Source organism: Aspergillus welwitschiae, assembly GCF_003344945.1.
Source record: "Aspergillus welwitschiae strain CBS 139.54b unplaced genomic scaffold BDQ94scaffold_11, whole genome shotgun sequence".
NCBI lineage: Eukaryota > Fungi > Ascomycota > Eurotiomycetes > Eurotiales > Aspergillaceae > Aspergillus > Aspergillus welwitschiae.
The window spans coordinates 683,463-711,389 of record NW_020798705.1 but is presented as its reverse complement, the minus strand read 5'-3'; the positions used below and the strand labels follow the sequence as shown (position 1 = coordinate 711,389).

Genomic DNA, 27,927 nt, shown 5'->3' with positions numbered 1-27,927 from the left:
GCCAGTGCGACACCATCCCAACAACCATCGATTCCTATCAAGGCTGACTGCAGAGACAAGGATCCGGACGCTTCCGAATGGAACACTCGTCTCCCGACGGATCCCCAAAAACCGCGCATTGCATCGTGAGTATCATTCAGCTAGAACGAGTAGATAGTTACTTGAGTAAACTAGACACGGCAATTCTCGTGTCAACCGGGTCTATGGCGCTGTCAGAAAAGGGAATCCCACTCGATAATCCCCCATATCGCTTGAAATTCTTGTCGACAATGACCCGGACACCATTCCCACGCTCATAAACAACCCAGATTTATAGACAAATTCGACATCGGTCACACAACGTGACATAAGAAGGAAAAGCACGATCACAATAATGGAAACACCGGGCAAGTAAACTACCAACGCCGCAAGGAGATCTTCATAAAACAACATAGAACGTGACAGAACACCAAAAATCACGGAGCCCCAGCCCATGAATTGCAAATCGAAAAGACCCGCTATCACAATCAAATCCAAATCACCCAAAAGGAATCATAGAGATGTATTAACCGCCGGGAGATACCCCAGCAAAGGACGCCGCTCGGTTGTCGGCTATCTATTCGACCAATGGCTTCAAGGCTTCGACCCCGACTTGAAGTACCGCGGGGTTCTTCGTCTTCTTCAGCACATTGCTCAATATATTAACCCCTCCGTTTGCCTTAATGGCTTCCTTGGCCCGCCGGCCAATATCTCCGGTGGCGAGACAGGTCAAGTTCCGCACACAGGCTACGCCGCGATGCACTAAACCTTCATCCTCTTCCTGGCACAGGGCCAGCAGTAGCTGGACACCCCGCGGCCGTTCCAGGATACCGGCAATGGCTGCTTCAAATTCGGTCAGCATCGCAAGAGCTCCGCCAGCAGCGCTGCGGGTTGCCATATCGTCCGTATCGGTGAGAGCCAACAGCACATGCAGCCGTTGCGCCGCGCGCTTAGAGCCATCGGCATATTTGACGATGCCGGACTCGCACGTCATCAAATTGCAGATGAGCTCGCACGCAGCTCGCTGAACCATGGGACTACTGGAGAGCAGGAGATCCTCTACTACGGGCCAGGCCTGGCGGACGATAGCTTCGGGAGCAGTCTCGTCTGGATGGGAGGCGAGGTTTGTTAGAGCAAGCAGACTCTCAAAGACCGGTAAAAGATTCCGCGGTTGTTCCGCCGTCAGACTAGTCGTCTCCGGGCTTACCAGAAGCGCGGTCAGAGGCCTGATAGCGGATGTGATCTGCGGGAAGCCAGAGGAGGGGAACACGTGGACCGGGTTGACGGAGATCAGAATTCGCGCGAGTGCTTGCGATGCATTCTGTACCGCTTCGGTGGCGTTTGTCCCCGGGGTCCCCTGCTTCGTGGCTGCCATAACGAGCAAGAATTTGACAGCACCTTGCTGTGCCAGGGTTCCCCGAGACTTTCGGTCCCATGACAGGGCAAGGACGATCTTTCCCATGAGACCTTGCACCGAGGAGAGATTTGTCTTACCGCAATCTACCAGAAGAGGCATGACACCTGCCTTGATGAGCGCACTGCAACGTGCGATGACATGTTGCTCGTCATCAAGGGGATCTGGCTTTGCTCGGGCCCCGCTAGGAGAGGCCTCGGCATAAGACTTGAGTTGGGACATTTTCTTCTGCTCTTCTGTCAAAGTGGGTGGGAATTGTGTGAGGTTCACAATGATCATGAGACCACCGTAAAGCACTGACGAATCGGCGCAATTCTCGCGCAGAATCTTGATGAGATCCTGTAAGAATGCCACATCATTGGCGAGCTGTTCCTTGACGGTGGCCTTTACAGATGCATAGGCTAAGCCCTCGATCACGTTTGACAGATTCTCGGTCTTACGCTTCGACATCAAATCCTTGAAGCGGTCGACCAGCTCGGTAACCCGGCTGTTATCTTCCTCTACCTTGCCGTTGGAGTCCGAAGGACCAACTTGGGCAGCAGTACGGACCTTGGCCAAAATGACCGCCGCCATCTCGGAGCTCTCATCACAGCCATTGGTGAGAAGGTGAGAAAGCCAGGTCGAAAGATGCTTTGAAATTGCTTCCCGACAGGCCTTGTTCATGCACGCGGCATTCAACAATTCCAGAAAATGGGGCTCGACCTTGCGGCTCTTCGCGTCTCTGGAGGTCAAAGGCGCCAAAGCCGCTAGGTAGCTCTCCGACAGGAAAAGGTTGGCCGCGACTTCTGGTATCACGGGAAAGACCGCAGCCGTGGCCGAGAATGCCTCGATCAAATCATCGCTGCGACCCTTGACAACCTTGGCAGTTACGAGCCGAGAGAACCTCTCTTCGCCAACTTGCCTGGAGATTTCAAGGTACTTGACGGTTGCTAGAGTCGCTTGACTCCTCCACTCGAGGGGAAGCCGGCTGTCCAAAGAGGACAGGATCACGTCCAGTCCTTCATCGTCGACCAACTCCTGCAGCTTCGCCGCATCGACGGCAAGCAAACGCGCGATTCCTTTGAGGGAGCGACCGTCCATATCGTGGCCCGACTCCATGAGCTTGGCGATGAAGAGCAAGAAAAGCTCGCGCTCACAGTGTAGACGAGCATCCTCGGACGGCCACACAGTAGGGTCTAAGACCACAGTGTCAAGGCATACGGCAGCGCCGTCGCCTCTTTCGTAAATCTCATCGAAGAACGTGGTCACCGACACCTGGAGCTGCTCTGAGAAGTAGCGCCGCACGCTGGTGTTCTGGCGGACCAGCCCCGAGATAATGTCATCCTGCAGCGACGACAAGGCATGAGGCCTTTGCGCCAGCAGGAGCTTGACACATTCCAATGCAACCTCCTCGGGAGGCTTGAGTCCGTCGGTACGGAGATAAAGGGCGGCGTCTTTACCCGCGGACTCGTCCTTGCCACCGGTATAGCGTCGGCAGAGATCTAGCAGGTGATGGCCATTCTCCTCTTCCTGCTGGATTTTCACAAAAGCTTCCTTGACTGCCGGATGTTCTGGAGCTAAGGAGAGAGCTTCTCGGAGATTTCGTGAGGCGGCCTGCAATGACATCACGAACGAGTGGTTAGTCACATGGCACGAAGGTACCTATGCTGGCGACGGATGATAACAACCCAGCGGGGTCTGATAAAGGGAAAAAAAAAAAGGGAGGAGACCAGACATACCTCACGATGGCCAGCATCAATTAACTCAACAGCCTCCCGTGTCAAATGTACAGCGCGTTCCTCGCTCGTAGAGTGAACCATTTCAGGCCGGGTATAAGAAGCCGACAATTGTAGGGTGGGATACAAAGAGCGATATGATACCGGTTCTGGGAGGAAATAAAGAAATCGGCGGGGAGGAGGGACTGATAAGAGAAACCGGTCGGAAGCAGGACGGAGGGAATCCGAAGACAGGTCAAAAGGTCGCCGGGGGAGTGGAGATTGAAGTAGTCGTATTCAGAGAGAGAGAGGTAGGTTAGGTATAGGTAGGTAAGTAAAGAGAGCTGCGTCAACCCACGACCTCCGAAGCGATGGTCGAGCAACAGGACACACAGGCAATCATGGAGGGAAAAGGACGAGTAAAAGAAGTGCGTTGCGGTCGCAGAGACAGGGTAATGCTGACAGGATGCAGGATGATGAATGTGAAGAAGGTGTGGGAGGGAGAGGCTGTGGTGGGAGTGGTGTCTTTTTTTTTTTTCCACTTGCTTTCCCTTTATTTTTTTTACTTCCCTTTTTTTTTTCTTTTTGCCTCTGGGCGTGGATGGAGGCAAGTAAGTTCAGTTACTTTTTTGGACGGAGCGTGTATGGGGGAAACGGAGGGGGAGGATTGGCGGGATGTGGGTTTGGAGACTGAATGGCTGATACCGTAAGGTAAGGTGTGACAGACCCTCGGAGCTCCGAACGCCCAGACAAACCGGGGGAAGACGAACGCAAACCGTTTTATTACGGGGGTCTCCAGCAGGGACTCTAATTCCACCCCCAGCGGAGTTTCTCCCAAGCAATCATCCTTGAGATTATTTGACTACTTACTTAGTACCGGTCTGCAGCTGCTCCTAGACGGGCCCCTTCCGCCCGACAGTCGGAGGTTGTCCCCCCCTTCGTTCGGCCGCCCTTCGGCGTGCGCTTAACTCCGGCCTTTTCTTGAAGAATAATATGGAGACTTGGAGGGGGCTTTATCAACAGGATCAGCATCAGCATCATCATCAGCATCACCAGCAAGCTTATCCTCCTCCTGCTGCTCATCGCACCCCCATAATATAAATTCCGGCCAAAGAGAAAGCCGGGGAGAGAACAGCCAGAACTATAATTCCTCCCCGTGACAGGAAGCCGAAGGAGTAATAGGTCTATCCCAGACGGTGTGGATTCCCCGGGTGGCTGGAAGTTTGGGTGGACATACATACTCCATAGCAGTTAGTGTGGGAGGCACCAGCGCCCTCCCAGATAAGATGAATGGCTAAGAATAACTAAACCGGACACTACTGGCAACTTTCACACCACGCTTGGCGTCGGCCCTTTAGCCGATACACGCCAGAAGATACTAGACTAGTAGCAGCCAGATCACAGTTACAGTAGCTACGGAGAATGGTGGACTACTGACTTAACACCACCTAACACCACTCACTCACTCACTGTATACCTTGGCCCCCTCCCTCCCCTCAACGCTTGGATATCAATGACGCCTTCACCGGCCTAGATGGGAAGAGGGAAGTTAATAATTGTCCAACCGAGCCCAGCCCAGCCCATCTCATCGTCACTGTATTGATAAGCCCACGCAGCTTCATTCAAATCAATCAATCGGAATGATTCTTTCCTCATGCCGATAACACCAACCACAGGGGTCCGTTGCATCACGTTGCCTTGCCCGCCCTGCCGCGCCGAGCAGAGCACATCCCCCAACAGTAGATAAATACCTTATTTTCAGACGGACACAACCCCTTTCCGTTCCCAGAAAATCGAGTAAGCACCATTAATTACTACTATGTATGTACCCAGTTAGTCTGGACGGAAGGAAGGAGAAGCAATCTGAAATGATCCGCAATCCCCAACTGACTGACTCACTGGCTGTCCCATTCCCAAGAGTTCTTGGTCCGAATAGTCCTGTCGCACTAGTGGTCGTCTGCTTGGCTTGGCTACATCTCCGATCTACATCTGGGTTTTCCTCCTTGAATTCATGCACTGCGCCCCGGTAGTAAGTACAGGAAGTAAGTAGATAGATGATTAGATAGTTAGATAGGTAGATAGAATCTGTCTACTGACAGGTACTAGTTGGTGTAACTGTATGTATACGTATGTATGGTCCAGCCAGCCAGCCAGCCAACACAATAACTACTAACCTAGGCAGCTACACAAGTCACTACATGGATACCTACAGCCAACTATGTGGATATGAAGAAAAGAAGAAGAATGCACAGCCAACTTTTCTGCTGGGGATAGAAGATACTGCCTTATCTACTGTACCCCCATCCTATCACCCCCTTCTGAGTCCGCAGGCAGGCAATGGGTGAAATAAGTAAGAGTAAACTACTAGGTAGATACGGGATCTACTACTCCGTCGTACTGCGTACTACAGTAGTATACTTACGCATACTTATGCACAAGCGTAACCAGCCAAGTAACTACTTATGCAGGAATGGGAAAAAGATCGGTTCCATCATTCTTCTCAACATTTTCCAAATGGGACGAAGCCACGTCCTATCTACCACTCCGGGGGAAAACGCACTGATACTTTAGTGCTCCTCCCTCTCCCATCTACTCGGTCGGGGACCAATGGTTAGCCCTTTCTCTGCAGTGAGGCAGACGGAGGGTTCGATCCCATGTAAATCAATCAATGGGTGATTTTTCCAAACAAACACGAACAAACAAACAGGATTGTTGGGGAGGACAAGACAACACAAGATAGTAGTTTGGGTTTGGGCTTCTTTCTTTCTTCTTGTTAGGTTCCCTCTCTGGTATGACCACTACAAAGTACTATCACGTCAGAGAGGGTCCTGCTTAGAACCCGTGGAAGTCCAGCCAGCCAGCCAGGTTGCCCACCCGCCATGCAACTCTACCTTGTATTGACCGAAGCTGACGGCTGAAGATCCTATGCAGCTGCGCTGACTTCTTACAAGGCCTTCTTCGGCGATCATCAACCCTTCTCGATCGGAAGAATCATACTTAGGGTACTCGGTATGCTTTAACTTCTCTTCATCATATGTAATAAAAAAAAATGTCCATCATCACATCTTAGTCAGAGTCGCCTGCTTCTGCAGCTTTCTTTTCTTTTTTTTCTTCTACAGTTCACCGCATCACATGAGGCAGCCCTCCTTGATGCTGGAGTGCAGCTCGCTCGTCCCAACCCGAACACGTCGCCCGCCACGTGATCGCTGGGGCTGTCGCTGCAGATTGCCAGCCGCTGGAGACGTGCCTTTACCCCCACTCATCACCACTTCTTCTTCGTTGCCTTCCACTGCAAATACTTCCACCATCCACTCATACCATACCTTGCGGTCGTCGGTTTGCCGGTACATGGTCACCACCACTTCGCCATTGTCGGGGACATTTAGAGGAGTCTGTAGATAGCATACTGTTAGCATCCGGCGTTGTAGTTCTTATACGTATGTAGGAATGCAGACCTTCAATGGGAAGTAGATCGGGAACCAACTGATCATGTCGGCACTCTTGGTATCCATCGTGACAGGATTGGTCGACAGCTCAATGTCGCGGTATAACACCGTTTCAAAGTACCCTGCCAAACCATGGCACACTCCTCGGTTGTAGACTGGGAATGACAGGCGGGTCCGGCGCACGTTATGCGAGTTGGAAATCGTCGACGTGGTCGGTAACTGAGGGGGTATATGCTGGTTAGGATGCTCAAAAGACCAGGTCGTCTGCACGAATGGGATGGGCGCCTCTCCAGAACCCGGCAGCGTGGAGATTGAGTCTCGGGCACTATATTTAGCGCCCCCATGACTGGAGTTCATCAGTGCAGCTGCGGAGGGCTGGTTCGTGGAGAGGAAGTCGATCGCGTGTAACATGACCACATACGGCGTCTCCGGCGCTGCTGGGTTAGAGATGGATTGATTCATGACATCGGCATGGAGCTTCGGCGCCGCGATGGGCGTGAGGTGAGCCGTATAGGAAGCCGGAATGGAGATACCGTGAACCGGATTGAGTAGGTGTGTGACGCCGTCGAGGCATTCTGGCGAAAGCTCGTTGTCGCCGAACGAGCCCAGCAGCTCTGAAATCAGAATGTCAATGGTAGTGGGAACGAGCTCGGTGACGGGGGGAGCGGCTGCCGAGTCGGACGTCTGTGCCGTTTCCTGCTCCTCGTTGGCATTGTACAGTAAGGAATTGTCGATCCCAAGGGATTGCCCTACCGGTCCTGTTTGTGCTCCCGAGTCATCCTTCTTCTCAACCTGCGGGCCTTTCCAGCTTCGCATGTCCGATTGAACAAGCTTGACTTGCCCACCCCATTTCTGCTCATTGTGGCGCTGGAGAAGGACGAAAGCATTGGTGTTCTTCTCAACTGCCCAGAGGTCAATCTTAACCCCAGTCTCTACACTGGCTTGGAGCGCCCGTGACACGAGCGGTCCTCGACCCGCACCAACAACAGCCACAACCACCCGGCCGTCGGGGTTTGAAGTTGGCTTTCCTTCACTTGCCCAGTCGCTAAGGGCTTTGGCAACCGCGCGCTCATACCATTTGTATTTGATAGGATCTTTCTCGAACACTTCGTAGGTAATGCTTTCCAGGTTGACTGTCAACGGCTGCAAGGGCGCCTGGAGATAGTCTTGGTATCCAACTCCGAATCTCTCCATGGCGCTCCTAGAAGGCTGGCGTTGCTGTAGATTTCTGAGGTAGGAAAGATGAGGGGTCGGGTCATAATGCTTCTTATTAGATACCGCGGCCTGGGTGAGGCTAGGATAATCAGAGCCGGACAGAGCGGGTAGTTTTGTTCCTGAAGTTTCCTGCTCATCTACGCCTGGAATTGGGCCAACGTCGCAGAGAAGGATCCATGGGGATGTCCGCAGGCGCATAAACCGACCGATGAGCGCCTGGTGTGTCTTTGACAGTACGGGATAGCCTTTCTGGTTCTTGATGAAGGTATTGGCATCAAAGCTGAGCAGATGAACAGGCTCAGAGTACCAGCGAGACTGCACAGACATGGGAGGGAGGTGCTTAGGCATTGAAAGTGCTAATAACATTGTCTTAGCCGCAAAGAGGAGACGCAAAATGTTAAGACCGTGGGATATTATCTTACCTACGACAAGCCTTGAGTGGTATTTACAAGTTCTTCGTATGATGTCCCAAGCATCCCAAGTGCCAAAAGGGTCCACTCGCGATGGCTGCCCTGTGAGCGGCTCTCCAAGAAACTCCTGACGAGCAAGGCGAGACAAATCGGCTATTCCATCTACTTCCAAATCGGGATTATCGACCATAGGCATCCAAATGTGAAACTGTATGTACGGAGCGAGGTTGATAGCATCCTGTATCGCTCTCGCATAGTAAGTCACGCCTTCTGCATGGATATCTCCGTGGTGCAGTTTCGGGCCAGGAATCAAGAGGTACCCAAGGCCACAAAATGCTGCATAAGCGACCTCCCGCATGAAAACTTGACGCGAGATGTCCGCAATAAGGGGATTTGGGGAGCATAGATCGATCCAACTGCTGGTGACTCCAACTATCTGCGACATCGTCTCATCCGGTGTCAAGTGGCTATCCGCGGGAGTTAAGGGAGGGATAAAGAGGGGGCGTATATTATCGGTCGTCATCAAAGTCCCATTTGCAGCCGGAGAGAGAGGAGCATTTGGGTTGGAACCCAACAGGGTGAGGATACGAGAATGGAAAGCCTCCGTGGTAATTGGTGCCGTGAGCATGTCATACTGAGTGATCCAAGTTAGCATATGAGCCGGCAATTCAGCACGAGAATATGCGTACATTGCTTTCGTGGGCTGCCTGTACAATTGCAGCCGTGATTGGGTTCTTGCGGTTGCTTTCATGCTGTCCGATGCAGAAACTAGGAGCCATGTCTTCTGGATTGAACGAGTCCATGGTCAACAACGGCGGATATTCTAAGACGAGAAAAGGTCACCGGGACCTGGTGACGGGGCGATATGACAAAGTTAGATGCAACTAAATGGCAGACACATAAACTGAGGTTATGAGGAAGAAGATCGTAAATCTGGCTGTATATAGGGAAAGAAAGGCGATGAACATTGACAACGGTCTCTATCTAGGTGGTAGCTGGTTAGTCCCGCATCGCAGATCAATTGAGTTTCCCAGCAGTTTTCATCTCGAGGCCAGACAAGATATCATTTAAGAACGGCAACAAGCATGGGAGAACAAAGGAGGAGGTCTAGTCGCGCAGGGATGCTAACCGAAAAATTGAACGCCCCTTCAGTGGAACGTCGCGCGACAATGGGCTCCTGGATAGCCCCGCGTACCTGAGTAAACGTGCATCGCGACGGACTTTCCTTCATGCCTGGATGCCTGGATGCCCCTTGCCGGCGGTAAGCGATTTCTGTGGGGTTTCCGACGGCAGAAAGAAGGGCGGTGAAGCGCGGAAACTGCAGCTGTGGCGAAGGGCGGCCAACCTGCCTGTTCGGGCCGCCTTTTTTTTCTTGAAGCCGTTCGGCGACAATCCCATCTCTCGTTTGTCGCTCCGCAGCCAACCACTTTCTTCTCTTCCCCCCATTTTCTATTTTCCTGGCTTCGCTCTCTGCTAGCCGTCATGGTTGATCGACGCTCGGATTCTGAAAACGGTTCGCGTGCTAAACGTCAAAAGATGGACAAGTCTGAAACCGATCCCAAGGACAATCCGTACCTGGCTCACATGTATGCGGACGGCAACTCCAACACAGGGACCGATGGCACCACAGATCTTCACCCCGCCTTTGGGAAGATGAAGAGGCACCAGACCACCGCTGCGATGGCTAAGAAGGTGGAAGATGGTGATATCAACCCGTTCAACGGTCAACCTTTCTCCAGCAAATATGTTTCCATCCTGCAGACTCGTCGCGACCTGCCCGTGCATGCTCAGAGGTGAGTTCCCATACCCGTATAGATGGTTTGCCACATCGCAAATGGGTTCTAACTATGTTTTTCTAAAGAGATGAATTCCTGGAGCTCTATCAAAAGTCGCAAATTCTGGTCTTCGTTGGTGAAACTGGTTCCGGAAAGACCACGCAGATTCCCCAGTTCGTCCTGTTCGATGACATGCCGCAAACTCAGCGCAAGATGGTCGCTTGTACCCAGCCTCGTCGTGTCGCCGCCATGTCCGTCGCTCAACGTGTCGCCGCCGAGCTGGATGTCAAGCTTGGAGAGGAAGTTGGTTACAGCATCCGTTTCGAAGATATGACCAGTTCCAAGACTGTGCTCAAGTACATGACGGACGGTATGCTTCTGAGAGAAGCCATGAACGACCACAACCTCAACCGCTACAGTACCATCATTCTGGACGAAGCCCACGAGAGAACAATGGCCACTGATGTTCTCATGGGTCTTCTCAAGGAAGTTGTTGTGCGCCGACCTGACCTGAAGATCATTATCATGTCTGCTACTCTGGATGCTCAGAAGTTCCAGCGTTACTTCAACGACGCCCCTCTCCTTGCGGTTCCCGGTCGTACTCATCCTGTCGAGATCTTCTATACCCCTGAGCCTGAGCAGGATTATGTGGAAGCTGCCATTCGCACCGTCCTGCAGATCCACGCGACAGAAGACGAAGGTGACATCCTTCTCTTCTTGACTGGTGAAGAAGAAATCGAAGACGCCTCACGGAAGATCTCGTTAGAAGCCGATGAGATGGTAAGAGAGGCCGATGCTGGTCCCATCAAGGTCTACCCTCTCTACGGTAGTCTGCCCCCGCATATGCAGCAGCGCATTTTCGAACCGGCACCCCCTCCTCGCCGTCCGGGAGGCCGTCCTGGCCGGAAGGTCATTGTATCCACCAACATCGCTGAAACTTCGCTTACCATCGACGGTATCGTCTACGTCGTCGATCCTGGCTTCTCGAAGCAGAAGATCTACAACCCCCGTATCCGTGTCGAGTCTCTTCTGGTATCTCCCATCTCGAAGGCTTCCGCGCAACAGAGAGCTGGTCGTGCTGGTCGTACGCGCCCCGGAAAGTGCTTCCGTCTGTACACTGAGGGGGCTTTCAAGAAGGAACTCATCGACCAGACATACCCCGAGATTCTGCGCTCGAACCTTTCTTCTACCGTGCTGGAATTGAAGAAGCTAGGCATTGATGATCTTGTTCACTTCGATCTGATGGATCCTCCCGCTCCGGAGACTTTGATGAGAGCTTTGGAAGAGCTCAACTATCTGGCTTGCTTGGACGATGATGGAAACCTCACTCAGCTGGGACGCCTGGCCTCCGAGTTCCCCCTTGATCCCGCACTTGCTGTGATGTTGATCAGCTCCCCCGAATTTTACTGCTCCAACGAAATCCTTTCTATCACAGCTCTGCTTTCCGTCCCGCAAGTCTTCGTCAGACCTGCTTCTCAGCGGAAGCGTGCTGATGAGATGAAGGATCTTTTTGCCCACCCTGACGGTGACCACCTTACCCTTCTCAATGTCTACCATGCTTTTAAGAGCCCTGAAGCGCAGGAGAACTTGAAGCAATGGTGTCACGACCACTTCCTCTCTCTTAGATCGCTGCAATCGGCAGACAACGTGCGCATGCAGCTTCTGCGCATCATGGAACGTGAGGAACTCGAGATGGTGTCCACCCCCTTCGAGGACAAGAAATATTACGAAAACATCCGCCGTGCGCTGTGCGCAGGCTTCTTCATGCAGGTCGCCAAGAAGGAGACTCAGGGCAAGAACATGTATGTCACGATCAAGGACAACCAGAACGTTCTTTTGCACCCCTCGACCGTCTTGGGCCACGAAGCGGAATGGGTTCTCTACAACGAATTCGTCCTCACCACCAAGAATTACATTCGGACTGTCACGGCTGTCAAGCCCGAATGGCTCATTGTAAGTCTTACCTTGACCCTCAATCAAACACTCAGAACCAGTTCTAACAGTGTCTCCCAGGACATCGCACCCACTTACTACGACATCTCCGGCTTCCCCAAGGGCGAGATCCGCTCCTCCCTCCTTCGCGCTGCTGAGAGACTTTCCCGCAAGGAGAAGATGCGCTCTGATTCCAGCAGAAGACGATAGACTAGGTTTAATTCTTTGTTGTCACGATATCTATAGATCATGTTTTCTTTATTTCATGCCCATGATAATCATGCAGCTCAATTAAAAGGGTGTATCCGGTTCATTGCATTTCCTACGTGCTTTCAGTATTGCCTACTTTCATCTGTTACTTATTGTCTTCACGACTCCGGGCTTTTTTCCTTTCTTTTATGGGCTTTGGCCCTCCCGGGGACTTCATAGTATTTATTGCATCTTCATCTCATCAAATCTATCTCCGTACTTAGATACAGGTACGGACTAGAAAGAAAGTTTGCCCTGTGACATATGTGACCATAATTGGATCGTCCCAGTGCACATTGTAGTCAATAAATCCTTAAACACTATCATACAACCACCCCCCGTCCGCCACAACATGATACGAAATAGTAGCAAACAGAAACCGCTACTAACGTGCGCATAATCCTACTGCCACTATACGTAATAGAGAACAAAAACCCCAGATCTCCTCAGGTCTACGATAGTACCGACAACTTAAGTCACGCTATTCAAGAGTCTAGACGAGCAAATATCCAAACGGAATAGTAGGATTCCAACGCTCAATTCTAACCCCTATTTATCATCACAAGAGAAATTGAAAGGTAAAAAAAAAAGTACAAGCTATAGTGTAGATACTGTACAAAATGTTCCAGGTAGGCTGAATCGACCACCTAGAGATATAAAAACATCAAAGCAATCCCAATGCGGGCCAGAAGTTGGCGAGCTTATCATCGACACTTATCACCGTACACGAGTGGTATAATATAGGTATAGGATGGGATGGGTATACGGAGGGAGTATGTTCCATCTGGATTTGAGCGGGAGGGAGAGAAGGGAAAGGGTAATAAGAGGATGCTCCGAGGAATGCAGTCTCATTGCCCAGAGACTGAAGGAGAGTGCCTTCAAGGCCAAGGGGACTGAGCCTACGACTTCATGTAACGAATACTGACTTTGTTGAAAGGAGGTTCGAGGTCCGGAGTAGGAGCCATGTGTTCGTGTTTTCGACGGAGGAGGTGGTCTTGGTGGTGGTGGCTAGAGCGAGTGGGAGAGGGAGGGGGCGACGGTATCGTAGACTCCTGCTTGCGGGTCTGGTGGAGGTCGAAGACCATTTGTTTGAGTTGTGAGATTTCGGCCTTCAGGGAGGAAATTTCTTGTTCCTGGGCTGCAGCTGTGGACTCGTTCTCCTTTTTGGCTTTTTCGACCTGCTTGCTGATTTCTTGGAGCAGGCTCTGGCGGTCCTTGTCTTCGAAGACTACCTCGGGCGCTTTAGGGGCGTTGGCTGACGCTGGGGATCCGGCGAGCATGGCGGTCAGGACCTGCTGGGAGTAGAGCTCTATCATGTCTTGCCACTTCTTAGAGGGCGATTTGCCCTCGTAGGCGCTCAGCCGCTCGTTCATGACGTTCACAAAGGCGTAGGATTTCTCCCATGCGGGCTTCTCTTGCATATCCTTTGGTGCGGCCTCCGCTGCCGATGACCATCTCTCGTGGTGAGGGTCGTGGGAAGACTTGATGTCCAGTTGCTTGCTGGCTGCTTCCCAGTTGAAACCGCTGTTCATGGCCGATGTGATGATGGCCTCGGACATGTCGTATTGTTCGCAGGCATCACACATGTGTACCATTAACACGATGAGTCGCTCGAGGCGGAATAGTTGGTGCTCTGTTGACGAAACCATGAACGCCAGTGTTCTCTTGAGGGTCTGGACTCCCTTTTCCCAGTCGGTACGGATAGCACAGAACCGCAGGTAGGAGTTGAGGATAGCAAAGTCGTCCATATGCCCTGCCGACCTCGCAGCTAGGAGGTAGGCATCGGCACGATCCGGTTGATCGAAGCGTAGACAAGATACAATAAGAGTGGCGTAGATGACAGGGTTCGCTGAATCCACCGGTGGGACGATAATCTCAACTCCATTGACCACCTGGCGCTGGTACAGACCCAAGCCATTCATATCGACTGGGTAGCCGTGTCCGTTCAACATCTCCAGGAATATGTCAAATCCCATGAGGTTCTTAGATTTACGGAAGAAGGTCAGGATCGTGAGGATGAGAGAGGCGCTGAGCGGGAACTTGTGTGGAAGGATAGTCTTCAAGATCAGATCACACAGATCGTTTTGACGAGTCTTGGTGAACGCAAGAATCATCTTCTTTATGACTTCTGGCCGGTCCGGGTCCGTACATTGCATCAGATTGTTGGCTAGCCGGAGGAGTAGTTCCTGCAAGGGCATCTCATTCCGCATATAGATTTCGGTATCACGTTGAACGTCCCTATCGAGCCGATTGCGCTCTTCCGTCATGTGTCGTACCGAGTGTACGCGGAGGTCCTTGGCCAAGTCATCAATATTAGCCTTCTCCGAGCCCTTCACTTGACGCATCCTGCGCCGAAGGCTGTTCAGTTCCGCTAGCAACTGCGGCACTCTCAACTGGGGTATTGAGAAGTCGGCACTGTAGTTCATCTGGACACCCTGATAGCTGTGGGCGATCGCCGGCCGCAACAGAAGCCTAATGGCAAGTTGTTTAAGCGCAAGCTTCCGGATGACCTTCTGACGGACCACATCACCAGTGAGCCATGTGGGTGTATCGTCATCCTCCAGCGATAGGCCATAGTCCTCATTTGCATCCTCCGCCAGCGGATCCTCGCTTTCTGCGACCAGATCACGGATAATCTGATTATCTCTCTCATTCGCAAAGGCAGTCGTTGAGTGGAAAGACGCGAACGGTGCGTTCCTCCTGGGCCATTGGTATCTCATAGGTGCCGGCCGAGTCGCTGTGCCGAACTGTCTGGTCTGTAACGATCCATTGAGAAATCCCTGCTTCCGACGCGACATAAGAGCCTCCACCAGACGCTGTTCCTCATCCACCAGCTCAATGACCTCTTCCTTGACTGCGGCGATCTTTTCCTCCCATTCGTGACGGCGTTGGCCCTTGGCCTGGGCGTCTGCCAAAGCGGCGGCGGCGAAGATGCTGGTGTATAGTGCTGTTACTGAGTTTCCGATCCGGAGGCGTTTCTTGCTGGCTGCCGAAGTACCTCTCGAGGCCACCCCATTGGAGACGGTACTTAAGCAAGAGACGCAGCGGCAGGTGGATTGCGCCGGAGCGGCGCGGGACCAAAGACCTTGCATTCTCAAGTCATTTCTGCCGTGAACCGACTCCAATGACGAGGATCAGAGGATGAGAATGTGACCAATTGATTGATCACAAGGACCCGACAACCAATGGCGGACAAATCGACGTCGGGGGGAAGGTGAAGGGGGCGGAGGGGGAGGAAATATCGGCGGGAGGTCGAGAATCTTTTGATGATGATCCAAAACCGGCTAAACGAAAGTCGGACCACCGGCAGTGCAAACCAAGCAAACCGGAACCCCAGCTGTTGAACCAAGACTTTGGACTACTGGGTTGGAATGGAGCCAGTGAAGGTAAGCCAGAATTCAGCCATCCCTTTCTTTGTCCCGGCGATCTGTCACATTCGCGAGATCTCATTCTGCAATTTTTACGACTCGTCGGATCTTCGCCTGGCGCTCGTGGCTCTATAAATATCTCCACCCGTTTGTGCTTCAATCGCCCCCGACAATGCTCGTCGTCCTCGCTACTGCTCTATTGGCCCTGAGCGGCAGCTTCGTGAGTGCCCACGGTTCTCACCCCGACCAGCCGCCCTCGTCGGATTGGGCCACCCGGCATATGCAAGGTAATTACCACTATCGATCATGTTGATATCCGTTCCGCCAAAGTGGGCAATTGTGTGACTGACTTCTCTGGCCCCAATTAAACAGAGGAGCATCACATTGATGCCTTCGACGCTGCTTCCTTCTTCTCCCTTCACGACTATGATGAATCTGGGGCATGGACCCCCGAGGAAGTGCGCAAGACATATGGCATGGACGATGAGACGAATGCGGGTGCCACGGAGGATCGAAAGAGTCAGGCCTTAAGAGAAGTGTTCACTCTCTTCGACCCCACCAATACTGGCTTCATCACCCGTGACAACTGGATGCGCATCATCGCCGAGGGCACTCGGCTACCCGATCTGGGTTTCGGTCCAGGCCACCACGGCGACATTGAGTATGAGTACGAGATCCACCACTTCGAGAAATACCATGGCGAAGATGCGACAGAGGAGGAGCTCAACCACCCCGAAGATATCGAGCACTTCCGGCGGCACGACGAGGAAGATCTTGCGATGGAGCGCCTCGAGCAGCTTGAGAGCATGCAGATCGTCGAGGCCAACATACCGCAGAAGTTCCTCAAGCAAGCTTAGATGAGTGTACATTAGATTCCTTTGTTGTTGTTGTTGTAATTGATGATGATATTGTACATAATAAATGTGTGATGAGACGAGCATCCTCGCGGGTGATGATACATACCCCTTGGAAATCCAACCCAATCCAAACGAAGCGTCAATGAGCGTTATAACTCCAGTGCCGGCACCTTGACATCAAACACGCAATGCATCACCCCCGGAGCGTAAGTCTTGACCTGTTCAACATGCCGACACTCCGCCACCACATCTTCAAACTCCAAAGCCGTGGCCCTTAACCTCCCAATCTCCTTCGTGATATGATCCCTCATCTCCTCAATGCGCCGCACATCCACATTCTCATGCACATGCAGCCAACCCCCCAACCGTCCATCCACCATCCGACAGGCATCCCCCCAAGCAGCCGCCGACGAGGGCAACAAGCCCAAATTAACATGCCTGACAGGCGCCCACCGCCCGCGCGCCTCCATCACATGCCTGATCTGTGCCAAAACCCGCGCCGCAAACCGATTATCCCCATGAAACACCACCACTCTATCCTCATCTCTCAACCCATCCACCAACTCCTCCACCCCTATACCCCCTTCCAATACCCCATCACCATCAACCTTAACAACCCTACACCCCCACCCATTAGCCATACACCCCCTCCGCAACCCCTCCACGGACCAGCCATTAATCTCCCACCCCCAAACCCTCCGCACCCCTTGCCTCAGGTACGAAAACACAAAATACCCAATCCCCGCATACATATCCACCACACTCATTCCTGGCCCCTCCATATTCTCCCTGCGCAACCCCTCCATGCCATCCAATATCCTTGCCTTCTCCGTAACATTCCCCCTCGAGAACATCGTATACATAGGTGCCCAAAACTGCTCAATGCCATGGTTTTGCACCGTACTCACCCACAACGCACGCCCCAGGTCCTCCGCTGTTGGCGCATCCAGATTCAGGATTGTGCTGGGCGAGGGCCCAAAATCCCCGTGTAGTGGGAGTAAGCCGCCGGGACTGCGCATGCGGTTCTCGGTGCCTTGCGCGTCGGTTAATGCGATGGGGGCGTTGATGGCGATGTGGGTGAGGTTGTAGCGCGTGAAGGCGGAGAGAATGCATTCGTAGAGAGTGTTCCTTTGAGATGCGGTTAGGGAGGCGTAGAGGGTGTGCCAGGCGGGTGGGGTCGTGAGGGCGTTGACGGGAAGGAGGAGGAGGGGGGCATAGATGGTGAAGCGTTTGGGAAGGGAGGAAGGGGGGAGGATTGCATCGGTGTGGTGGTGGGTTAGGTAGGTTGTGATGCCTTTTTGAAGGGGGTTAAGGAGCGTGGGTTTTGGTTTGCGGGGGTGGTGGTGGTGGTGGTTGTTCTGGTTGGTGGTGGCATTGTCGGTGGTGAGGGGGAGGGGTGATCTGGTGGACGTGATTGTTGTGTCGGTGGTAGAGTCGGGGTCATCGGGGGGTGGGAGCATGGCGAGCGAGGTATGTAGGTGGGTGCCAATGGCTGGTTGAGGCGTGTGGAAGCTGTAGATGAAGATGCAGAAGATATTGTACCTTGGTGGTTACTGATAATGTAATGATCTGACATGCGATGATGAAAATTACATGATCTGCGGGGAGTGGGGACGGTATTGTGGTTCGCAGTCTAGTTAGGTTGGTACTATAGAGTGCAAAGATAGGAATAAGAGAAAGTCCCAGCACAATCCAAAATAGATAGCAGGTGGCAATCTTCCTGGGTTACAGTCTGGAGTTGGTTATTCTCTTGGGTGTTATTCTCGTAATCATGTACTTCGGAATAAAACTATCCCCAGTCTCTATTAACTAATTATAATACCCATAGTCAATCCTTTGTAAATGCGTCATGGACAATCTCGTAACAACATGTTCTACTATATTCTGATTTTTGAATATTTTACTCTTCATATATAGACCTTTGTTTGCATGATATCTTTTCTCTATATTCTTTTCCTACAATATATCTCATACAGATCTAAAGAATCATATTGGCTGGTGCCGCTCTACATGTACATTTTGCGGAATTGGCACGCTCGAGAACAGAGAAGGCCTCGCATTGCTATTGGACTGTGTCAGAGTACCCCCTCTGTGCATACCTAGACATTGTCGCGTAGAAGAAAGCCACCATTCTGCAGCTTCTGGAAAACGCCTTCAGGGTCATACTTGGCCGCTACCTCCTGCATCCGCTTAATATTATCGACCCCGTAGCTGCCCAGAACCTTCTGCGAAGCGGTAGCAAAGCTCATACACTTGAAATCCAGAAGGAGGCCTTTCTCCTTGGCCAGGTACTGTACTTTTTCAGATATGATATCCACGGCACTTTGTGCAGCAGCATCATCGCCATCTTTAGGCCATTCACAGGTGAAAACCCACCCTATTAGAATTAGGTGAAGTTTCGTTAGCCTCAATAACCAACATACAGAGAAAGGGGAGCAGATCATACAGCATTGTGGAACACTCTCGTGACCCATGATATTCTCACCACGTTCTTTACCAGCTTGAACAGCAGCTTTACCAAATGGCTGAATGGTATAATGTAGGACAGTATCAGTTGGAAGGGTCTTACGGACCTCTACCCAGGCTTTATACACTTCGTCGTAAAGCTCAGGTGAGTTTCGGGTGGTAACTGTACAAATAGCCCGTCTGTATATATGTTAGTAACTATACGAGTAGGTTCCGATTTAGACTAGTACTTACTTGAGGGGTGTCTGGGCATGGCCCATAGCTTGAGCTAGAGATAAAAGGGTGCCATTCGTAGAGGGTAGGACTGTTGTCATCAGGCTTTTGAGGTTGTGAAACGGCTTAAAAGTTTCCCGGGCCTCAGACTCAGCTGGATGGTCTCCATAGAGTAGGCCTACTGCAACAAAGCCGTTATTGAAATTGGTGAACAGCCCAATCCTAGGATCTTCCTCCATAGTTTGTTGAACTTCGAAAGTAGCCTGGTTGATTGCCACATAATCCTCAGGATTATAGAGGTTGATGGTATATTGAACCTTTATCAAAGGGTGAGTTTCAAGATCAAACCGTGTCACAATACCTGTTGTGATAGTGAGTTTAGTCGTACTATATTCTGAAGATAAGTTTGCCACTAGACATACCAAAATTAGAGCCACCACCCTTCAGGGCACGGTAGAGATCGGAGTTCTCATTTCTATTAGCATTGACGAGGCGGCCATCTGCTAGTAAGATCTGGAGAACATGTTAACTATGAATCCTGATCCTGTCCTACCCCATACACAATTCCCTGCCGAAGTAGAAAGGGAAAAGCCAACGATCATCTTGAACTTACTTCAAAGTTCTTCACACCATCAGCGCCGAGTCCATAAAGATTAGGCAAAGCCCCCATACCTCCTAATGAGTGATAGTCAGTAAATTGTTTCAAGAGGAGAGAAAGAGAGAGAGAGAGAGAGAGGCAAGAAAGCAAGCAAGCACACATACCCCCTAAGAGAAAGCCTCCTAGTCCTACTTGGGAATCCCTCCCCCCAATGGCCGATAGTCCTCGCTCCTCCAACCAAGCATATACCTCACCCCAGGTATTTCCCGACCCAAAGCGTGCAGTCCCTTGATCAGAGAGTAGTTCTTTGGATTTAAGCTGCCTGATATCTAACACCACTGCTGCTTCACCGGCACTACTGAATCCTGCATTCGGGTTATGGCCGGTCGTGCGGACAGCGAACTTGGTACCAGTCTCTTGTACAATAGCCAGGGCTTTGGTTAGCTCCTGAACAGTACTGAGGTAGACATATGCGGCCGCAGAAGTCCAGCAAGTCTGTGACCAAGGGCAGGTCACGGCAGCTTGGTACTTGTCAGCGGATTCATTGATCACCACTTTATCGGTACTATCATCGGGAAAGATAGATCTAAGCTGGTCCAAGGCAGCGGCCGCCATGATTGATCTGTCTGAAGGTGAGGAGGGGGAATTGGATTGTCGTTACTGGCTGATATTGAAAGGTGCTGGAGGTGTCTGGGACGCTTTAAATGAAAGAGACGCGTGTCATCCCCGGCTCCTAGTCCTGCTCACGGTCTCTGATGAGCGGGGAAGATGTGCCCAAACGTGCATTGCTTGATCCACTTCTCTCTCTCCCCCTTCTCGCGTCTCTTTGTCTTTCTCCTCGCACAGTGCCTCTCTCTGCTCTGTCCCACCCCTGTTTCTTTCCAAATTGGGGAAACGGCGAGGCAGGAACAGTAAGCACTAAAGCACTGATACCCACATAACGTGGAAGGTGGAGCCCGCGGAAATGATTGTTCCTACTAGCCCAGGACGTAGTACGGAATAACGGAACTGAACAGACTTACTTACACTACTACATATCTAACCGGCAAATACTTCACTTGTAGGAGTTGATTGGATCTCTTGGAGCATTCTAGTGGTCCTCGTTGGGACTTCATAATGATTGGCGGAACTCACGGATTTAACATCAATATTATTGTGTCTCGCAAAGCAACTACAGAGTTCTGTGCGTGGTCATGCGCTGACAGTTTAAATTCGTGATGCTTGTTGTATCCGGCGTTGAGAAATGAGATAACGTTAACCTGCATTGTTGAACTGGTTGTTCCCCAGCCATATAGAAGATCTCTCTGAAATATGATAGGATTACAAGAATTGATCGTCCGTGGCGGCAGACCTTATGGACGGGACGGATGTCATTATTTCCCGTAAAATGAAGAGGAATCGTGTTAACGGGTGAGTTGGATGGAAAAGGCCCTTGCTAGTTAGCTACCTGGGGGGATGAAGTGCATGGAATGGAAGAGGGAGATGGGCTACATGAGTTGCTATCGAGTATGACAGGCAATGGAAGCCAGCCCACTCATACGGCCTATTGGTGATACAAATATCTGATACATAAAATTCAGATATTAGTCTGGTGCAATACGATTGCGTTACAGGCTTTAGAATCTTAGGTAAGGGGGAGGAGTCGTGTGGGTGTCAGACTAAGTTCGTATGCATAAAGTACAACCACATAGTACAGCGCTCGGAAATCAGAAACTGCATGACAGTTAATGCGGAACCGACCTCCGTCACAAAGTTACCCTGGATCCCAAGACATTTTGGGTTACATGGCAAGAGCATTGAGACGGTCAGAAAGTCATGCTCATGCGATGTAGAGGGCTCAGAAAATTGACACTGAGGAACTGGTAGCAGTAATGCCCCAAGAAGGGCTTGAACGATAAAGTAAGGGCGAATAGGAAGGCGTACAATGGCCTCATTAGAAGTATACTATAGACGCTTCAAATCAAAATAAAATGCAACGGGCGCTGTAACGATCGACATGTAGGAGTAGTAGACGTAAACGAGTGGTATCATGGCGAAATTAATAGTCCATCACGGAGTAACCCAGGCGGTCATTTGTATCGAGCACACTATTTATCAGTCAATACCAGTCTTTTTATACTGATAGGGAAAGCAGGCTCACGAGTATTGCTTAGTCAACGTCCCCTCACCACCCTTGGAGAGATCGATGTTGAACACATAAAAGTTGCCGTCGCTAGTCACCACCATAACCTGGGGAGTGTTGGCGCTCATAGCGACCACACTGCGCAACGGGCCGTTGTTCCCATTTGCTCCGGGCCCTGGGTTAGATTTTGGTAGTTTGATCCAAGCGAAGTCTCGGGCGGGCTCCCACATCTCGCTGACTCCCTTGGGGAGGTAGCCTCCAACCTTGGCAGCAAATGTGCTGCCAACATTTTGTGAGGTGCGCCGGATCATGCCCATCAGAGTTCCATTGTGTTTCCTCGACGCAAGCTCGGAGGAGCCCATATCTCCAACCCTGTCATCGGCGTCAGATAATTGTCCCAATGAGCTTTGGCTGGACCTTCGATCAGCGGCTGTAAGTGAAGAAGATGGTGTGGCGTCCGGTGACTGTGATTGAAGGCTTAATTTGAATAAGTGGATCGTTTCCGTGGAAGAAGATACACAAAGGAGAGTCGAGGTGGTGTTGAAAGACATGCTGTAGATTCTGGATGGTATCGACCCTCGCCGGAACTGGTAAAGCTTGCGCCCGTCGGGGACAGAGAATACCCGTATGATAGTACCCTTGTCCGATGCCGTGGCTATAAGTGTTCCATCACTGTTCAACGTGATGCACGCTAGCGGAGACCGATGCGCTTCAATAACGTTGATCGCTTCCAGCTTTAAAGTATCAAAGATCAAGACCTCGCCACTTGTAGGTGTAACATGAGTCGTCCCCGGAGGAGCGTGAGCTGGAGGTTGGAACGTAGAGGGCGGTGCCTTTTGCGGCAGAGGGTATGCCAGATAGCAGTTATCGGAGGACGGGGAGAGGGCACATAGTGCTGCCAGCAGTTAGACAATCTAGCACATCCACATCCAAATGTAGTCGCAGCCTTACCGTTGGGATTGGGAGAGGTCTCGATGGTATACAGGAGCTTCATTGTCTGGATATCATAGAGGTAAATCTGGTCCTCCAGCACAATGACAAGCCGTTTCCGGTTCAGCTTCACTGCCAGCACGGTCGTGGGAAAAGTCAATTCGCATATCGTGGATTGGCGCTATATGTTGCAGATGTGAGAAAAAGCGTTAACCATTTGCGCCTCGTGGATCGCGCAACAGAATACAGGGGAGAAGTTATGCGAATATTGAAAAGGTAGAATCTAACATCATGCGCGAAGGACATCCTACGAACCTTGGTATTAGTTATTTGAAGGCGACGTGGTGATAGGATCAGCGCAACCAGGGACGTCGAGAATAGCATCTCAATGATGGCAATATTCCCTTCCTTCGTCTCATAGCTTTTCGCGAAAGGGTCCGTGGTGAAGATGCGAAACCCCTTGGAAGTCGCTGACAGGTGTCAAGACATATTTCACGAGTATAGAAGGTAAGAGACGGGAGCAGGAAGAGCCTTACCCACAGCTAGGTAGCTATAGTCCTGGTTAAACGTCACGAAGTTCATCGACATCGTTGCTCTGTCGATCACCGGGATCGACCACACCTCACTCCACTCTGTTTTCCTATCGAACCGATATGGCAGTACAGTATGCCGTGTGATGATTAAACCGAGAGTTCCGGGATGAGCTTTGGTGATATCACGTCGTCTGGAGGAGTAACACGCTTTAGTGTCGGGTATGGAGGGGTTAGACAGATCCCTGGTTAGAGCCGGTTTCGTCACTGTTGATGGGCCTTGATTTGCATCTCTCGCTTGCGCAACTGATACTCGAGTAACGGTTCGCCGTATATATACTCCGAGCGCCTCCACAACCGCGAGGTGACGCCGACTTGGTTGGTTGGTAGCGGAGGTATCCGGGGGAAGAACAACAGTTCCTCTTCCTTGCCGCGGTCTGCGTCAGGCGCGGCAAGCGAAGCACCTGACGCTTGGGCCACATCTTGATCGACATTTCCGCCTTTCTTTTCGCAAATTTCCACTTTATTTCTTCCCTTTCCTACGAATAACCCCGCACAACGCCAATTTCACCATGACGGCGAACAAGGAAGCCGGTGCTGTCAAGGCAGCGGCGAAAAAGCCGGCCATGGCTGGAATCAGCACTAAAGCTGAGAAGGAGGCCGATCTGGTTATGGGGGTAAGTTGCGATTACTATGGCGGAGTCCCACTATGCGCCTGGCGCAGACACAGACCACCCCAGCGCCTACATTTCTTTCACTTTCCTGTGCTACATCTAACAATCCTAGACCAATAATAGTAGTATCGTATCTAAACGCAGCGTCGAAATGCTCTACTATCCCAAGCCCCATTTCTTTCGGTATTTCGTCAAAAAGCCCCAGCGGCGGTCGCCGTTGATCAACCGCGGATATTGGCTTCGTATGCATGCGATGGCAGAGTCGGTGCGACAGTTTATGAGAGAGCCTACGGGAAAACCCAAGTTTGTCCTCAACTTGGGGTGTGGATTGTGAGTCGTAGCAAACCGGAAGCAACCGTTTGGTTGCAGAGACTATTGGTACCTGGACCGTATGCTAAGACGGATTGTCGTAGTGATCCTCTACCGTTCATTCTCCTCAGTGAAGATCCATCCCTGTGTAGAGATACGCAATTCGTCGACATCGATTATGAGAAGCTCATGATCAATAAGAAGACCGCCATCAAAAGGACCGCTGAGATCACACAGGTTCTCAAGGATGTAGAGTTCTTGTCCGACGAAAGCGCCGTGCAAATACGGAGTGCACAATACCTAGGCATTGGATGCGATCTCAAAAATCTCAAAAAGCTGGACGACGTGCTGAGAACCGAGGTTCTGCCTGCGGAGTGCTCAGTCCTCTTCCTAGCTGAGGTTTCCTTGACCTATATGGATGTTAAGTCCGCCAATGCGGTTGTCGAGTGGGCGTCAAAATTGAATAATGGTACGGTAACCATACTATGTGGCTTCCCTGGCTGATCGCATGCATAATAACGTCAAATCTCATAGAGGCCAAGTTCTGCATTCTTGAGCAGTTCTTCCCCGACGGGCCCGATCATCCGTTCGCCTCGACCATGATGAAACACTTTAAGAAGCTCGGAGCACCGCTGTATTCAATCCATGAATACCCTTCACTCAACGAGCAAGAACAGCGATTCAGGAACGCCGGATGGCAGCAGGCAAGCGCCAGAAGTTTGTGGGATCTCTGGTCGGATGACGAATTTGTGAGCAGTTCGCTGCGATCCTCCTTGGATGCTGTGGAGCCATTCGACGAATGGGAAGAATTCGCACTTTTTGCTTCCCATTACTTCCTTCTCGTCGCCTCTACGTCACAAGGGGGCTCGGATCGCGGCGCAGCAAAGACTCTGCAGTCCGAACAGGAAGTCGATGTGTCCAACCAGTATGCGCTTCTTGCAAAGTACCCGGCGGGGGGTGGCCAACGCAGGTTCGGAGCGCTTATTCCAGATGGCACAAACTCTTTCGGTTACCATGCCGGGCTCGGACGGCAGACGCGACTAGCAACGACGGATCTGTACGCGAACACAAACGACGTCACCGGTCCTACCCTGCCTGTCCCTTCCCGCGATGTCCCAGCTAGGATGTGTCATACCGTAACACAGCTATCTGGTGGCGATTGTTTACTTGTCGGTGGCCGGGCTTCACCAGCTGCTGGTCTCAAGGATTGCTGGCTAAGACAGGGAACCCAGTGGCGTCCGACACATAACCTCCCAGTCGAGCGGTTCAGACATAGTGCGATCAGAGTCACTTTGAGCTCAGACTATGTCTTGGTCTATGGAGGAAAAACAAGCAATGGCACGACCCTGGATACCTGGTTGCTATGGAGCAGAGAAGACGGGTGGCAAACAGTCGAAACGGTCAATGGAAGCCCCAGTGCTAGGTTCGGGGCCTGCCTGGCAAGCACAGACAATACGTCGGGAATCCTTTTCGGAGGAATTGGAGCGGATGGCACTATCGTGGAAGACTTCTGGACGTGGAAGTTGCACCAGCGCAGCAATGGATCGTACTATCTGGAATTGCACGATGGCACAGAGAGGCTACAGAAAGCTTCACCCACATTTGAATATCTCAGCCGCTTCGGCGCCACTCTCAGCTGCTCCTCTCGGGGGTTGCTTCTTCTTGGCGGTATAATCCCTCGACAAATCGTGCCCTATGAGAAGGAAATCATGCTTCTGAATACGAAAGCACTTGTCGAGTGCCTTACTAGCGATTGTGCGTCGCAGTCTGGTAATATATTGTCTGCAGTAGGGCTTGGTCTGAACTTTGGTGGGCCAAGACCTTTACTGGTCGGCCATGCTGCTTATGCTATCGATCCGAACCAGGTTCTGCTGCTGGGCGGTGGTGCAGTTTGTTTCTCTTTTGGAACCTTTTGGACTGAAGGCACCTGGCTTCTAAAGAACACTGACACAGCTCTTGAGAACGAGTGGGGTCGAGTCTCTGAGATTGCGGAACCGTTGAAAGCTGAGGAGCCATCGGTCGAGCCATCCAATGTGGACCAACAGAGCACCAAGGGCGTCACACCGATTCCCCGTGTTAAGGTTGAAACCGCCGCGCAATTCCAACAGATACTAGTGGAAGGGAAACCAGTAATCATCGAAGGATCCGACCTTGGTCCGTGCACGGAGCGTTGGACAAAGGAGTATCTCGCGGATGCTGTTGGCAGGGACCGCAAGGTAGAAGCCACCGACCCTGCTTGCCGTGAAGAAACTGGCTAAGAGCCTCTCGATAGGTTGTTGTACATGACGCTCAGTCCGACCATATGAGTTTCCAAGCGAAGAATTTCTCCTACACAACCAAGGAGTTCGGCTCCTTCCTGGACGAGGTGCATGCGGGTGGCCGTCAATATCTTAGAAGTATCTCCACTGAAGAGCCCACCAAACAACCTGCCAAGTTAGCCGTAGATTTCCCCAATCTCAAGGATGATTTCCGACTCCCCGAGTCTTTTGCTATGGTTGTCGAGAACGAACACAGTTCTCCACTCAGGATCTCTGGACCAGTCACCCTGTGGCTGCACTACGATGTGAGTGTGCATGTGAACAAATACATGCAGAAGTGAGGCACTGACTATTTCCAGGTCATGGCAAATGTTTTGTGTCAGATCCGTGGCGAGAAGAGACTCATTCTCTTCCCCCCTAGTGATGTGCAATACCTTCAGGTCCCTGCTGGGGCATCAAGCTCCACCCTTAACATATTCCAGAATTCAGTAGACGGTTCAATTGCTTCGGTGCCGTACACAACGCCACATGAAGCGGTTATGCGTCGTGGCGACATCCTGTTCATTCCCCCGTTGTGGTTACACACTGCATCTCCGACTGGCCAGGTCAGTGTGGCCGTGAATGTTTTCTTTCGCAATTTATCGAAAGGATATGCAGCTGGTCGGGATGTCTACGGGAACCGTGATTTGCAAGCATATGAGAAAGCGAGGATCGATCTTCAGAAGATGGCAAAGTCTTTTGATGGCCTCCCACCTGACATGGCTCGTTTCTACTTGCTGAGACTTGCAAAGGAGCTCAGAGACAAGGCCGAAGCATAGATTAATGAAATTTCCAGCCTTGACCCGAAAACGTTGGGTTGGCCGGCTGGTATCAATCGCCAGTTGGCAGTCTATCAAACTCGCCACGATATCTTTTGAAAGCAAGGTGGCACGACTTGTCTGACTCTCAGAGCCTGGCCCTGTATTCAGAACTGCACATTCTGTCTGACCCCCTCAACAACTGACTGCCTCACGATGCAGGCAGGTTGCATGTGTGAAAGATCGGGCCGCTTTTCAGCAAGGCGAGAGGCACGTGGTAGAGGAGTCAAGTAACACCGAGTGAACGGGTGGGTGGTGGAGTAGGCAGAAGGAGCGATTTTGGGTGGGAGGAGGGGCTGAGTTCTGCGGAGAGATACCCGGTTTAAGCTTGGCTTCCAGGGAAAAGCCGAAGTGGGGACGAGATGGACACGCCCGTGCACTCACTGGTTTGACACTTGGTTCGGGTTGGTTACAGCCAGCGCAACACGGTCGGGAGAACTTAGCTGTGGCTGACCGATGCCCGATCTGCAGTAAGTAATACCGTAGAAGCCATATCAATGGAAGATCAGAAGAAACTGGTGATACTGTGATAGGGATGATTGTTGCTGTTTACCTACCCAGTAGATTCAGGCGATAGCATGGAAAGCCTTAC

General features: G+C 51.5%; 10 protein-coding genes across 10 annotated transcripts; 3 read left to right on the top strand and 7 right to left on the bottom strand.

Moving 5' to 3' along the window:
- Positions 1-97: 97 nt before the first annotated feature.
- BDQ94DRAFT_141085 (UNC45-central domain-containing protein) lies at positions 98-3,650 on the bottom strand. Its single transcript, XM_026765748.1, has 2 exons — positions 3,151-3,650; positions 98-3,025 (listed from the first exon to the last, which is right to left on the bottom strand). Exons 1-2 carry the CDS (start codon positions 3,229-3,231, stop codon positions 596-598), a joined length of 2,511 nt encoding a protein of 836 aa, XP_026627914.1. The 5' UTR covers positions 3,232-3,650; the 3' UTR covers positions 98-595.
- A 31-nt stretch (positions 3,651-3,681) lies between these two features.
- On the bottom strand, positions 3,682-4,940 carry BDQ94DRAFT_141084 (uncharacterized protein). Its single transcript, XM_026765747.1, has 2 exons — positions 4,014-4,940; positions 3,682-3,837 (listed from the first exon to the last, which is right to left on the bottom strand). The coding sequence occupies exons 1-2, from the start codon at positions 4,363-4,365 to the stop codon at positions 3,689-3,691; spliced, it is 501 nt and encodes a 166-aa protein (XP_026627913.1). The 5' UTR covers positions 4,366-4,940; the 3' UTR covers positions 3,682-3,688.
- Positions 4,941-5,926: 986 nt separating this feature from the next.
- BDQ94DRAFT_16417 (protein arginine N-methyltransferase) lies at positions 5,927-9,130 on the bottom strand. The gene is made up of 4 exons (XM_026769930.1): positions 8,887-9,130; positions 8,210-8,831; positions 6,582-8,143; positions 5,927-6,518 (listed from the first exon to the last, which is right to left on the bottom strand). The coding sequence occupies exons 1-4, from the start codon at positions 8,998-9,000 to the stop codon at positions 6,255-6,257; spliced, it is 2,562 nt and encodes an 853-aa protein (XP_026627912.1). The 5' UTR covers positions 9,001-9,130; the 3' UTR covers positions 5,927-6,254.
- Positions 9,131-9,617: 487 nt separating this feature from the next.
- BDQ94DRAFT_141078 (DEAH-box ATP-dependent RNA helicase PRP43) lies at positions 9,618-12,448 on the top strand. The gene is made up of 3 exons (XM_026765746.1): positions 9,618-9,990; positions 10,059-11,925; positions 11,986-12,448. The coding sequence occupies exons 1-3, from the start codon at positions 9,680-9,682 to the stop codon at positions 12,112-12,114; spliced, it is 2,307 nt and encodes a 768-aa protein (XP_026627911.1). The 5' UTR covers positions 9,618-9,679; the 3' UTR covers positions 12,115-12,448.
- Positions 12,449-12,881: 433 nt separating this feature from the next.
- Positions 12,882-15,400, bottom strand: BDQ94DRAFT_141075 (uncharacterized protein). The gene has a single exon (XM_026765745.1). It carries the CDS (start codon positions 15,243-15,245, stop codon positions 13,053-13,055), a length of 2,193 nt encoding a protein of 730 aa, XP_026627910.1. The 5' UTR covers positions 15,246-15,400; the 3' UTR covers positions 12,882-13,052.
- A 128-nt stretch (positions 15,401-15,528) lies between these two features.
- BDQ94DRAFT_141073 (nucleobindin SSP120) lies at positions 15,529-16,986 on the top strand. Its single transcript, XM_026765744.1, has 2 exons — positions 15,529-15,808; positions 15,894-16,986. Exons 1-2 carry the CDS (start codon positions 15,694-15,696, stop codon positions 16,376-16,378), a joined length of 600 nt encoding a protein of 199 aa, XP_026627909.1. The 5' UTR covers positions 15,529-15,693; the 3' UTR covers positions 16,379-16,986.
- Positions 16,528-17,838, bottom strand: BDQ94DRAFT_169194 (tRNA(Phe) (4-demethylwyosine(37)-C(7)) aminocarboxypropyltransferase; the record flags this gene model as incomplete). Its single annotated transcript, XM_026771235.1, has 1 exon — positions 16,528-17,838. One exon carries the CDS (start codon positions 17,836-17,838, stop codon positions 16,528-16,530), a length of 1,311 nt encoding a protein of 436 aa, XP_026627908.1.
- Positions 17,839-18,372: 534 nt separating this feature from the next.
- On the bottom strand, positions 18,373-20,312 carry BDQ94DRAFT_177705 (FAD-binding oxidoreductase). The gene is made up of 6 exons (XM_026772977.1): positions 19,820-20,312; positions 19,671-19,732; positions 19,480-19,570; positions 19,079-19,418; positions 18,825-19,024; positions 18,373-18,755 (listed from the first exon to the last, which is right to left on the bottom strand). The coding sequence occupies exons 1-6, from the start codon at positions 20,268-20,270 to the stop codon at positions 18,478-18,480; spliced, it is 1,422 nt and encodes a 473-aa protein (XP_026627907.1). The 5' UTR covers positions 20,271-20,312; the 3' UTR covers positions 18,373-18,477.
- A 957-nt stretch (positions 20,313-21,269) lies between these two features.
- On the bottom strand, positions 21,270-23,622 carry BDQ94DRAFT_141069 (phosphoinositide binding protein ATG18). The gene is made up of 5 exons (XM_026765743.1): positions 23,244-23,622; positions 23,023-23,177; positions 22,729-22,888; positions 21,796-22,672; positions 21,270-21,742 (listed from the first exon to the last, which is right to left on the bottom strand). Exons 1-5 carry the CDS (start codon positions 23,293-23,295, stop codon positions 21,694-21,696), a joined length of 1,293 nt encoding a protein of 430 aa, XP_026627906.1. The 5' UTR covers positions 23,296-23,622; the 3' UTR covers positions 21,270-21,693.
- Positions 23,623-23,809: 187 nt separating this feature from the next.
- On the top strand, positions 23,810-27,924 carry BDQ94DRAFT_177701 (tRNA methyltransferase PPM2; the record flags this gene model as incomplete). Its single annotated transcript, XM_026772976.1, has 6 exons — positions 23,810-23,914; positions 24,024-24,241; positions 24,325-24,689; positions 24,755-26,436; positions 26,493-26,783; positions 26,838-27,924. The coding sequence occupies 6 exons, from the start codon at positions 23,810-23,812 to the stop codon at positions 27,294-27,296; spliced, it is 3,120 nt and encodes a 1,039-aa protein (XP_026627905.1). The 3' UTR covers positions 27,297-27,924.
- Positions 27,925-27,927: the final 3 nt, after the last annotated feature.

Coding starts and splice junctions, on each gene's coding strand:
- BDQ94DRAFT_141075 (XM_026765745.1), bottom strand. CDS start 15,245: ATGCAAGGTCTTTGGTCCCGCGCCGCTCCGGCGCAATCCACCTGCCGC.
- BDQ94DRAFT_141085 (XM_026765748.1), bottom strand. CDS start 3,231: ATGGTTCACTCTACGAGCGAGGAACGCGCTGTACATTTGACACGGGAG. Junction 3,026..3,150: donor TTGATGCTGGCCATCGTGAG/GTATGTCTGGTC, acceptor ATGTCATTGCAG/GCCGCCTCACGAAATCTCCG.
- BDQ94DRAFT_141078 (XM_026765746.1), top strand. CDS start 9,680: ATGGTTGATCGACGCTCGGATTCTGAAAACGGTTCGCGTGCTAAACGT. Junction 9,991..10,058: donor CTGCCCGTGCATGCTCAGAG/GTGAGTTCCCAT, acceptor GTTTTTCTAAAG/AGATGAATTCCTGGAGCTCT. Junction 11,926..11,985: donor TCAAGCCCGAATGGCTCATT/GTAAGTCTTACC, acceptor AGTGTCTCCCAG/GACATCGCACCCACTTACTA.
- BDQ94DRAFT_141084 (XM_026765747.1), bottom strand. CDS start 4,365: ATGTATGTCCACCCAAACTTCCAGCCACCCGGGGAATCCACACCGTCT. Junction 3,838..4,013: donor AGGGGCCCGTCTAGGAGCAG/CTGCAGACCGGT, acceptor GTCACACCTTAC/CTTACGGTATCAGCCATTCA.
- BDQ94DRAFT_177705 (XM_026772977.1), bottom strand. CDS start 20,270: ATGGCGGCCGCTGCCTTGGACCAGCTTAGATCTATCTTTCCCGATGAT. Junction 19,419..19,479: donor GGGTGGTGGCTCTAATTTTG/GTATGTCTAGTG, acceptor CTATCACAACAG/GTATTGTGACACGGTTTGAT. Junction 18,756..18,824: donor CGAGAGTGTTCCACAATGCT/GTATGATCTGCT, acceptor TAATTCTAATAG/GGTGGGTTTTCACCTGTGAA.
- BDQ94DRAFT_141069 (XM_026765743.1), bottom strand. CDS start 23,295: ATGTCGATGAACTTCGTGACGTTTAACCAGGACTATAGCTACCTAGCT. Junction 23,178..23,243: donor CTATAGCTACCTAGCTGTGG/GTAAGGCTCTTC, acceptor GACACCTGTCAG/CGACTTCCAAGGGGTTTCGC. Junction 21,743..21,795: donor ACGTTGACTAAGCAATACTC/GTGAGCCTGCTT, acceptor ACTGATAAATAG/TGTGCTCGATACAAATGACC.
- BDQ94DRAFT_16417 (XM_026769930.1), bottom strand. CDS start 9,000: ATGGACTCGTTCAATCCAGAAGACATGGCTCCTAGTTTCTGCATCGGA. Junction 8,144..8,209: donor CCACTCAAGGCTTGTCGTAG/GTAAGATAATAT, acceptor CAATGTTATTAG/CACTTTCAATGCCTAAGCAC. Junction 6,519..6,581: donor CGATCTACTTCCCATTGAAG/GTCTGCATTCCT, acceptor TGCTATCTACAG/ACTCCTCTAAATGTCCCCGA.
- BDQ94DRAFT_141073 (XM_026765744.1), top strand. CDS start 15,694: ATGCTCGTCGTCCTCGCTACTGCTCTATTGGCCCTGAGCGGCAGCTTC. Junction 15,809..15,893: donor GGCCACCCGGCATATGCAAG/GTAATTACCACT, acceptor CCAATTAAACAG/AGGAGCATCACATTGATGCC.